Consider the following 12,719-nt stretch of genomic DNA (forward strand, 5'->3'; position numbering starts at 1 on the left):
ACGACAGTGGTGTTTAAGAGACATATTTGTACAGGCGCACAGATACGCAGGGAATGGAGGGATATGTATCCTATGCAGGACTATAAGAGATATCCTTGGGGTCATGTCCAACACAGGGAATGTGGGCTGAAGGGCCCCTTCCTGTGCTGTACTGCTCTACATTCAATGTCCACAATAATGAAATAAACATCTGAAATGGAAAGGATCATAGACAATAGACATGAGGATAACATTTTGTACGTTTCACATGAATGAATACTCACGGGTGAGAGAAAACTTGAGGTTCTGTTGCAGAGTGTGAGTGAGTTGCCGGGAGAGAAGAGTGGAGGCCATCGTAGATTGCTGAAGGTTTACTTAGAATCCCACGCTGACAACCCTGCACCGAAAACAAACATGGCATTAAACTCCGAGTCCTCGTGTAGTCAGGTCTCCAAACGTGATAATTCCTGCTCATTGGCTGCGATCTTTCATTTCCACTTTGAACCACACAGCTCTGTGGCCCAACACAAAACACTGGGAGTTTCCATATGATATAAAAAATAGTCAATCATACTCAGTGGAAGATTGTACAGCTTGTGGCACCTTTAGCCTTGACGCAACAATAAAACTGAAAACAGACTCACACAGACATTTCCACTTATTAATTTTAACATATTAAATTTAAGGTGTGATAATTTTAAGTGGTTATAGAACACGTTCCTTAATTTTGGAGAACAATTTCTACAAATAATTTCTAACCCACTGAGTTACTCCAGCACTCTGTGAAACGTCACCTATCCATGTTCTCCACAGATGCTGCCTGACCCACTGAGTTACTCCAGCACTCTGTGAAACGTCACCTATCCATGTTCTCCACAGATGCTGCCTGACCCGCTGAGTTACTCCAGCACTCTGTGAAACGTCACCTATCCATGTTCTCCACAGATGCTGCCTGACCCGCTGAGTTACTCCAGCACTCTGTGAAACGTCACCTATCCATGTTCTCCACAGATGCTGCCTGACCCGCTGAGTTACTCCAGCACTCTGTGAAACGTCACCTATCCATGTTCTCCACAGATGCTGCTGACCCGCTGAGTTACTCCAGCACTCTGTGAAACGTCACCTATCCATGTTCTCCCAAATGCTGCCTGACCAGCTGAGTTACTCCAGCACTCTGTGAAACGTCACCTATCCATGTTCTCCACAGATGCTGCCTGACCCGCTGAGTTACTCCAGCACTCTGTGAAACGTCACCTATCCATGTTCTCCACAGATGCTGCCTGACCTGCTGAGTTACTCCAGCACTCTGTGTTCTACACAAGATTCCAACAGCTGCAGTTCCTTATGTCTATAATAATTTTCGACATTGTTTAATTGAAGAAATATTTCAATAATTCTCTGAGGGCGGTGGAGGCCGGTTCTCTGGATACTTTCAAGAGAGAGCTAGAGAGGGCTCTTAAAGATAGCGGAGTCAGGAGATATGACTAGAAGGCAGGAACGGGGTACTGATTGGGGATGATCAGCCATGATCACAATGAATGGCGGTGCTGGCTCGAAGGGCCGAAGGGCCTACTCCTGCAACTATTGTCTATGCACTGAAAGTAAAGTTTGTTAACGGAAAAAACCCAGAAAAAGTATAGTTTTGCTCCTCATTAGTGGTAACGAAACACACACCGTTACGTTGTCTTGTTAGATCTACTTCAGCTCATTTCAAATAAATAAACTCGATTGCAAAGAGAGTAAATAGATACAAATATTTTCAGTAAACAACGGGTGCAATAGAAAACTTAATTCCTTTAAGAAATAAAAAAAGAGGAGAAACATGATACTAGGACCGTGTGCCTGCAATCTTTCTAAACACGAGTTGGTCAATGGGAAAGTGTGTTATACTATTATGTAACCTCTTCGAAAATAGTGAATTAAGATTGAGTCGCGTGTCATTATCTGGATAATCTCTGCCGGTCCAAAGTCCAAAGGAGTTTCTACACATGTAAATCATACCTTTACCACAGATTTGGAGCTGTTCAGGAAACTGTCACATGAGCTTGATTGAACCTATGGGGTGGCTATTTGGCAATTGATTACATAACCACTTCCTTCACTTTTGGAGATCAATTGCTGAAAGTATTTTGCTCAACCAAGCCCGAGTTATAGGCACTCTTATCAGCCGTGCCAACAAATACAACTCTTCTAACTGGGATGTGTTGATCGGATTCTTATATGAAGGTTGCTTGGCAGTGCATGCGTCTCTCATGCAATATGATTCTTTGTTGGAAATTACAAAACAGTCAAAATCTCAACTCCTGAGCAGAATTAATGACATATTACCTGGCACATAAAAATCATTTTTACTGGGCATTCTCCCAATGAAAAGCAATTCATTCTGTGACATTCACCAGACCGGATATCCTCATTACCGTTGTTGCTTCTATAGCATAAAAATCATACGGTCATATGTGGTAGGAGTACAATTAGGTCATTCGGCCCATCAAGTCTACACCGCTATTTAATCATGGCTGGTCTATCTCTCCTTCCGAACCCCAGCCTCTTTCCTTTTCCCTATAATCCCTGACACCTCTCCAAACTGTTGCCGACTTTCTGCTGATCTGCAGGTGCTGAGACAGCTCTTGTGTTGTCCTAGGTTTGTACAGTTTTGGCCAAGTGTCATTATTCAGGATACTCAGCTCACTGTATTGGCTTAAAGCAACAACAGCTAATGCTTAATCGAGTTAGATGGAGCCCTTAAAGATAGCAGAATCAAGGGATATGGGGAGAAGGCAGGAACGGGGTACTGATTGGGGATGATCAGCCATGATCACATTGAATGGCGGTGCTGGCTCAAAGGGCCGAATGGCCTACTCCTGCACCTATTTTCTATGTTCCTATATTATTATTATTAAAGCTTTATTTCAGACACAGGTCCATATACACATCAAACAGTACAAAGAATTACAAAGATACATTAAGAAATTGCATATTAGCCTAAAATATATATAAGCTATTGCACCAATGCCATCTTAGCCTAGAAGTGAATCTATAGCAGCTTTTCAGAGGGCTGACTAAGGCTTCATTTGATTGCATTTCCTACATTAGTACATCGTTCCCCATGTATGGGTGCACAAATGTAGCTTTTTCACTTCATGACATTTCCGTTCAACGTAACCTTTTTTCAGGAACGTCTCGCCTTTGTAAATGAAAGCACGGCCATAATCAAGTATACTTTTACTTGGCTGTAATCTTCTCAAAAGTCAACAAAAATAGTCTTGTAATGGAAACCCAACAGCCAATATTCCCACCGCAAACTCCGACCAACCAAGATGCAATGAATAGATTCAAAGACTGGCGTGTATGCCAAGGATAGATATGTAGTCCATACTCAAAATACTGATGTGCAATACATAACATCATCTCCACGGTTAACATCTCCTCCGACCAGTTCCACCGGAGATAGCTCGGCCTCAGTTCTGAATGGGAACGTAGCTCAGTTCTACAATTAACTAATCACAGTGGAAGAAGGAAATGCAGATGCTGGTTTAAACCAAAGATAGTCTGAAGAGGGTCTCGACCCGAAACGTCACCCATTCCTTCTCTCCAGAGATGCTGCCAGTCTCGCTGACTTACTCCAGCTTTTTGTGTCTGTCTACAGTGTAGTTAGCTTTTTTAGTTTAGTTTAGTCTAGCTTTTTTAAGTCTGAAGAAGGGTCTCGACCAGCCATCCAGGGTAGAGTTGCTGCCTCACATTCTGACCAATGTCTGGGGACTTAAATCAATCATTAATAAGTCGTGCCCATTTTGCAAGCACGAATCTGAAGCATATGTGCTGCAAATGCAGTGCTAATTGCCGACGGGGACGTTGAAGGAACTCTAAGGATCTTCAATCCCCTCGTATCTCATTAGTTTCAAATTATGTGAAACAGCAATAAACTAAATAAATAGGCTGCCAGAGATCATACTAACCTGCAGGTCTCCCAGACACCATATTACACTCGAGAGAGAGGGAGAGGGAGAGGGAGTGCAGAGAAGAGAATTAAGGCTGATTCACTGATGTCAGTCGAGAATTACAAAGAGTAATTTGACAACTAAAAGGTCTGATTCTTGAGAAGATGTGACAGAGGGGAACTCATTCAAGCAAATAAACCTTTAATTGCACAGAATAACCATGACAAAATGCCAAGAGCTAGCAGCATATTTATTGGGAAGGACATTGCACTGTATTCATTTATCTGGATCAATAATTTGAAGGACAGGGTGAAGGCGTTTACAGAGCAGAGGTCAGGAATAAGTAAAAAATCAGGGGAGATTCCTTTGCAGATAGTTTTGTGGATCTGAAGCCAAACTTGCTGCTTTAATGCGGAGGAAGGAACTGCAGATGCTGGTTTACACTGAAGATAGACACAGAAAGCTGGAGTAACTCAGCGGGACAGGCCGCATCTCTGCAGAGAAGGAATGGGTGACGTTACAGGTCGAGACCCTTCTTCAATGTGGGCTGTCTGAAGTAAACTAAAGTCACATAAAAACGGAGACTACAACGGCATGAACATTGAATTGTCCAGTTTCAAGTACAGTCTTCCCCCCCCCCACCCCCCACTAGTTCCCCCCCCCACCCCCACCCCACTCGTGCCATCCCCACCCCCACCCCACTGGTTCCTTCCCCACCCCCACCCCACTCGTGCCATCCCCACCCCCACCCCGGTTAATACACGCCCCCTCCAGCATCTTCCACCACCCTGGCCACTGCTTTATTTTTACAGACTTGAATGTTACAAAGCGGAGATTGGAAGGAAGATTGTACCAGTGTAGGTTCTCACAGAAGTGGATCTACTATCATCCATCCAACAGTTCCATAAGCTCATCAGACATAGCAGCAGAATTAGGCCATTCGCCCCCCCCCCCATCGAGTTTACTCTACCATTCAATCATGGCTGATCTTTTTTCCCTCTCAATCCCATTCTCCTGCCTTCCCCTTATCTATCAAGTTCCATTCTCTTAAATCTCCATTCCAAGGTCAATCCTGAATGGACTCTGGTATATTTACCACTGCACTATCTGTTGTGCCAATGTACAGCACGATAATACTAATCAAAGTTATGATTTGATTTGAGTGGATAGCAGGCAAACAAAGGCTTTTCACCGTATGTTGGTACAGGTGCATCAGGCTATTCTGATACATAGAGCATAGAATGGTGCAGCAGAGAAAGGAACAGGCCCTTCGGCCCACAATGTCCGTGCCCAATGATGCCATGACCAACTCTTATCTGCTCGTACATAATGCACCTCCCTCCGTTGGTTCTTGGTTGCCTGGTCCTCCACAAATATTGCAACAGGAATTTAAACTGGAGGTGGCGGAGGGTGGAGCATCTAGAAAGGCATTGACCTCTGCCTGATGTGATAAAGCAGAGCTCATCATGAAATTGATCAGCTCCCATTTCACAACTGTCCTTGATCGGACTTTCTCTGCACATCCATGTGTCGATCCAAAAATCTCTTCAACACACACACACACACACATACGCGCACACACACCTACGCGCGCACACACACACGCGCGCACGCGCGCACGCGCACACACACACACACACACACACACACACACACACACACACACACACACACGCGCGCACACACACAACACACCCACACACACACACACACACACACCCCACACACACACCCCACACACACCACACCCCCACCCAACACACCCACACACACACACACACACACACACACACACACACACACACACACACACACAGAGGCAGGGACAGGGCTGACATTGCTCTTCATCATTTACCTTCATTGCTCGAGTCTTGCTGATGTCTACGTCAGGGCACACGCTCACAGAACTAACTAAGAAAGGATCCTCCACTCCTGATGTTGTCATCGGTACTGCAGGCTGTTTAGTATTCAAGTCCAGCACACAGTCTCTCTGTTGCTGAGAAACCATTTACCAGAGCAGAATGCAGACAACAGGAGTGGAAACGGTACGAGGGGCTGCACATCAAGGTGACGGCTGCATCTCCAGTTAACGTGCAGGAAGAGAGAGAGAGAGAGACGGAAAACTATCAGAAATATTTCCTCCAACTGGAGAACTGGACTTTGCATTTCTTGTACAGTGGATGACTTCCAATAAAATATCTAGAAAGGCATTGACCACGGCCTGATGTGATGAAGCAGAGCTCGTCATGATATTGATCACCTCCCATTTCACAACTATCCTTGATCGGACTTTACTGGCTTTACCTTGCACTGATCCTTATTCCCTTATCGTGTATCCGTACACTGTAAACGGATCGATTGTAATCATGTACAGTCTTTCTGCTGACTGGTTAGCACGCAACAAAAGCTTTTCACTGTACCTCAGTACACGTGACAATAAACAACACTGTAAAACTGTATAAACATAGAAACATAGAAAATAGGTGCAGGAGTAGGCCATTCGGCCCTTTGAGCCTGCACCGCCATTCAATATGATCATGGCTGATCATCCAACTCAGTATCCTGTACCTGCCTCTCCATATCCCCTGATCCCTTTAGCCACAAAGGCCACATCTAACTCCCTCTTAAATATAGCCAATGAACTGGCCTCAACTATCTTCTGCGGCAGAGAGTTCCAGAGATTCACCACTCTCTGTGTGAAAAGGGTTTTCCTCATCTCGGTCCTAAAGGATTTCCCCTTTATCCTTAAACTGTGACCCCTTGTCCTGGACTTCCCCAACATCGGGAACAATCTTCCTGCATCTAGCCTGTCCAACCCCCTAAGAATTTTGTAAGTTTCTATAAGATTCCCCCTCAATCTTCTAAATTCTAGCGAGTACAAGCCGAGTCTATCCAGTCTTTCTTCATATGAAAGTCCTGACATCCCAGGAATCAGTCTGGTGAACCTTCTCTGTACTCCCTCTAAGGCAAGAATGTCTTTCCTCAGATTTGGAAACCAAAACTGTACACAATACTCCAGGTGTGGTCTCACCAATACCCTGTACAACTGGAGTAGAACCTCCCTGCTCCTATACTCAAATCCTTTTGCTATAAGTAATGGATGTTCTCTTATTTTACAAAAATACCCGCTCCCTAACTTGGTTCCAACTTCAGTTTTTGAACAGTAAGTTTAGAAATCAAATATTTTCAAATTGAGTGGAAAAGAAAGTCTCCTATTAAGCACCAAGAGGTTTATCTAAACCAAGTGTTCCCAACCTAGGGCAAATCTCGCCTACCCAGGGGGTAAATGTGTTGATTCTGGATTTGTACATATTTGTTCTAATTGACTGCCTGTGTTTGGTTCTGGTATATCTGTTCATCATTAGTTGTTCATAAATAAGTGAAATAACATTGTGATGTGCTATTAAAGTTGCCTGGGGTAAACGGGACGTAAATGGTTGAGAACCCCTGGTCTCAACAATCTGGTCAATATTCTCCCTTCTACAAATGCCAATGTGGAAGAAATACTGAGTCCTGGCTGTTCTGCAATGAAGCTGGTGAAGAACGCGTACTCTATCCCTACGTCAGTCATTTTCACTGAGAACATAGAACAGTACAGCAAGGGAACAGGCCATTTGGCCCACAATGTCCGTGCTGAACACAATGGCAAGTTAAAGTAATCCCCTCTGCCTGAATGTGATTCCACGATGTGGAATTCTCTGCCTCAGAGACCGGTGGAGGCCGGTTCTCTGGATACTTTCAAGAGAGAGCTAGATAGGGCTCTTAAAGATAGCGGAGTCAGGGTATATGGGGAGAAGGCAGGAACAGGGTACTGATTGTGGATGATCAGCCATGATCACATTGAATGGTGGCGCTGGTTCGAAGGGCCGAATGGCCTACTCCTGCACCTATTGTCTATCCATATCCCTGCATATCCAGGTGTCTATCCAAAAGCCTCTTAAACACCACCTTCCTGTCTACCTCCACCACCACCACTGACTGTGCATTCCAGGCACCCACCACCCTCTGTGTAAATAAACTTAAAGTTGGAACTCATGTAAAACAGACATCACAAATAAAAGGGATGGCCTAACAAACTGTAGCGGAGCTCAGCGTAAAGCAGCAATGACACGGGCATATCAGCCCAATTTCCTGATCAAATATTTGATTGTCTCGAGGTTCTGCTGGGGAAAAGGAACAGGTGATGTTTTGGGTTGGGACCCTTCTTCACACTCACCAGAGTCACCTATCCATGTTCTCCACAGATGCTGCCTGACCCGCTGAGTTACTCCAGCACTCTGTGAAACGTCACCTATCCATGTTCTCCACAGATGCTGCCTGACCCGCTGAGTTACTCCAGCACTCTGTGAAACGTCACCTATCCATGTTCTCCACAGATGCTGCCTGACCCGCTGAGTTACTCCAGCACTCTGTGAAACGTCACCTATCCATGTTCTCCACAGATGCTGCCTGACCCGCTGAGTTACTCCAGCACTCTGTGAAACGTCACCTATCCAAGCTCCCCACAGATGCTGCCCGACCCGCTGAGTTACTCCAGCACTCTGCGAAACGTCACCTATCCATGTTCTCCACAGATACTGCCTGACCCGCTGAGTTATGGTGCAGCAGCATCTATGGAGCGAAGGAAATAGGCAACGTTTCGGGGCCGAAATCCTTATGGAAATAGGCAACGTTTCAGGCCGAAACCCTTCTGGGTTTCGGCCCGAAACATTGCCTATTTCCTTAGCTCCATAGATGCTGCTGCACCCGCTGAGTTACTCCGGCACTCTGTGAAACGTCACCTATCCATGTTCTCCACAGATGCTGCCTGACCTGCTGAGTTACTCCAGAACTCTGTGAAACGTCACCTATCCATGTTCTCCACAGATGCTGCCTGACCCGCTGAGTTACTCCAGCACTCTGTGTTCTGCTCAAGATTTGTGCACCCGCGGTTCCTGGTGATTAGCAGCCCAGAGCCATGCACTCTGTACATCATCTCACAGGGCCAGTCTCCTCCACATCACCATGTATTGTTCGCACATGCACTGAGGCTTCAACTGGAGCTCAGTCACACCCTGAGGTGATAATAATACACTACACTACACTACACTACACACAATCACCCTTGACCACACATACCCTCAACCCTGTATCTGTACACTGGACGGCGTCACTAACGGTCATCCAGCGTCTCTCTGTTGACTGGATACCACATGACACACTGCCATCATAGAGTCTGTGCTCACCTTCTCCATCATGGTCTGCTTCAGCTCATGACACCTGCAGCACATCATCTGCTCAGCTGAAAAGGGTATAGCCCCCCACCCATCCCCCCATCGACAACCGTAGGGTGCAAGGGCCAGGAAGCGAGCCAGCAAGAACACCCTCTCACCCTGGCCACAAACTCTTTGTGAAGTGCCACCCTCTGAGAGGCGACTCTGGACGACCCAGACACAAAAACAGCTTCTTGCCACCAGCGGTAGGCCTACTTCACAGCTGCACCACACCACACCACTACACTGGTGTGTAATCCAAACACCATCAACTCTCCAAGGGCACTTTAGATACATGTACATGTGCAACATATGGCAAAGCTGTCCCTTGTTCCTCTTGCATGTTAGTTTTACATTTTTATATTATCATTTTGGTTTACAGATACAGCGAGGACACAGGGCCTTTGGCCAACCGAGTCCATGCCGACCAGCGATCCCTGCACTGCACACTAATACTACCCTACACATACTGGGGACAATTTTACATTTATACCAAGCTAATTAACCGAAGGTCTTGGAGAAAACCCACGCAGGTCACGGGGAGAACGTACAAACTCCGTACAGACAGCACCCGTAGTCAGCTTCGAACCCGGGTCTCTGGCACTGCAAGTACAGTAAGGCTGTAAGGCAGCAACTCTACCGCTGTGCCACCGTGCTGCCCTAATATATTTTTTATTATCTGCTGCATATTGTGTTTTTACCATGTGCGAGCAACGCACCAAGTGAAATTCCTTGTACGTGTACATACTGTAGGGGTCGGCCATTTAGAACGGAGATGAGGAAAAACTTTTTCACCCAGAGAGGTGTGAATCTGTGGAATTCTCTGCCTCAGATTCTCTGGATGTTTCAAGAGAGAGTTAGATAGGGCTCTTAAAGATAGTGGAGTCAAGGGATATGGGGAGAAGGCAGGAATGGGGTACTAATTGTGAATGATCGGCCATGATCACAGTGAATGGCGGTGCTGGCTCGAAGGGCCAAATGGCCTCTACTCCTGCACCTATTGTCTATTTGGCCACTACATTGACTCTGTTCTGTCCATGACAATAATATATAAACTAATTAGTATCAGCTAAATATTCAGACAAGTACAATGGACACACACAATTAAGGAGCTTGATATATCAAATCTTAATGAGTCCTAGTCATAAAAATTAAAATATAATTATCCAGTCTGTACTTTAATTCCCAAAATGTCTAAACACATGGCTAAATAATGTGTCATGTCTCGACCCGAAATGTCACCCACTCCTTCTCTCCACAGTTGCTGCCTGTCCCGCTGAGTTACTCCAGCATTTTGGGTCTACCTTGGCTCAATAAGATGGTAATTGAACTGTGCAGCTCAGGAACAGACCCTTCGGCCCACCTTGTCCATGCTGATCATGCTAGCATACTGGGCAAGTCTCATTTGGCCCTTTATCTCTCTAATCCTTCCTATCCATTTATCTTTTACAAGTTGTAAGTGTATCTGCTTCCACTGCTTCCTCTGGCAGCTCAGTCCTGATATGGACTGCACTCTGAGTGAAAAGGTTGCCCTTGAGGTCCCCCTTAAATCTCTCTGCACTCACCTTAAGCTGTGCCCTCTAGTTTTAGAATCCTCTACTCTTGGGAAAAGCCTATCAACATTCACTTTCGGATGCACAAAAATAACTTCATGCAATAGCACAATCCACAGAGAAGCCTTGAGATTGGATTCATTGTTCCATTAATAAAATGAATCATAGAACTCATAATTAAAACACAGACTGACACTTGATAGATGGGAATCACATTTGCATTGGGCTGACTGTAATTGCATTGGGAATTACATTGCATTGTCTGTAAAAGACAACTGTGGTGTGTTTGTAATCTGAGCACTGCAGGAGGTAGATAGTAACAGGGGTTATGGAGAATGGGGTTAGGAGGGAGAGATTGATCAGCCATGATTGAACGGCAGAGTAGACTTGATGGGCTGAATGGCCAAATTCTACTCCTATCATTTATGACCTTATGACTTTAAGACAATTGCAGAAGTGGGCCTCGACTGGCCATTTAAGGTTGCATCTGAATGAGTGACATTGCTGTTCGGTCTTAGTTAAGTCGAGTTTATTGTCACGTGTACCGATCATCATTGATATCATCATGGATATCAATACATTTTTGTGAAGTGAGGGCATTAAGAGTTAATGACCAGAATGACCAGAAGGAACCAAATACAGTTCAGGCATGATCTCACTGAATGATGAAACATGCTTGAGGGTGTGAATGACCTTCCACTTGGTCCTCCTCCACAGCGTTCCATGTTTATTATTGCGAGACATAGCACAGATGATCTAGTAATTAGATGTTACCAGTTGTCAAGCATCACGACAGCTGCCTGGAAAATCGCGACAAAAGTCAGCTTTTACATTTTCTCCATTATCAACTGTTCAAACCATTTTCATTACAAAACCAACCTCTCGCTATTCTATCAAATAATTTGTGCTGCACAAGATTGCAATTGCTCAGAATGACTAAACCTCGAAATCTAATTGCAAAACCTTCTTCTTCTTATCGAGTCCACACACACACGATTAGAGGTTGTTCAGCCAGAGCTGCACGCACTTGTCAGCATCTGCACACAATGGTGTCTGCCTTGTAGCTTCTTGTGTTGTTTGTGCATGGTGGTGGAAAGATGGGTGGATCAACGTGAACGCTCTTTCCTTGAGCCCGTTGCAAAACCTCTTGATGTGTTACAATGAGAATTGTTTTCTTTCACCAGACTGAAACACAGTTGCTATAGGGAAACTGGAGCATCCAGTGAACAACATACATGGCCACGGAGAGAAACTCCACACAGATACTGTAGCACCTGAGGTCAGGATCATCCCTGGGTCTCTGGCACTGTGAGGCAGTGGCTCTACTGGCTAGGCCACTGTCGCTCCAGGGGAAGTGGGGAGGAAAACAGGATTTTGTGTTTACGTTTGAAATCACCAAAAACAAAGATGGTGTGTACATCGACATTATTAGTAAAATGCCAGGCCTATTTAAATTATTCAAATGTAGATCAGATATGTTCTTCTTGAGAATAAAGCAACATAGATTCTTATTAGGACCTGAGAATATTGCTAGTTTTACCTCTTCAGAGCAGAGATTAATTCTAATGGAGGATTTCAAAACCAGGGAAGAATTTAGGAGAAGAAAAATAATGATTGGTAAATAGGTAATAAGGGGTAATGCCTCAAGATTCAAACTGAGGGAAGATATGAGAGGATTGTTTTGTTTTGACATGGCACAGTGATTTCTAAGATGATTTCGAAGGAATTAGTCATTTTTTAATATGCAAGAATAAACACATAAATAACTTCCTTACATGCTGCGATTAAGAGGATAATGTGAATGCCTGGAATATTACAAGGATTAGGTTTATTAATGTCATGTTTACCAAGGTACAGTGAAAGCCTTGCTTTGCACGTTATCCAAACAGATCGGGTAATACCACTCATAAATACAATGAAGTCAAACTCAAGTCCAATAGGTCGAGCAAAGGGGAAGATACAGAGTGCAGAATATAGTTCTCAGCATTGTAGCGCAT

At 44.7% G+C, this 12,719-nt stretch overlaps 1 protein-coding gene across 3 annotated transcripts in view; it reads right to left on the bottom strand.

The window, feature by feature from the left end:
- The window catches only part of abat (4-aminobutyrate aminotransferase), an 82,651-nt gene that overhangs the window by 50,375 nt on the left and 19,557 nt on the right, over positions 1-12,719 (bottom strand). For all 3 annotated transcript variants that reach the window (XM_055650990.1, XM_055650989.1, XM_055650988.1), the window contains exon 2: positions 264-376. In XM_055650990.1, the coding sequence (XP_055506965.1) occupies positions 264-333 (70 nt within the window). In that variant the 5' untranslated portion in view covers positions 334-376. The remainder of the gene's footprint in view (positions 1-263; positions 377-12,719) is intronic.

Source organism: Leucoraja erinacea, chromosome 20 (genome assembly GCF_028641065.1).
Source record: "Leucoraja erinacea ecotype New England chromosome 20, Leri_hhj_1, whole genome shotgun sequence".
Lineage (NCBI taxonomy): Eukaryota > Metazoa > Chordata > Chondrichthyes > Rajiformes > Rajidae > Leucoraja > Leucoraja erinaceus.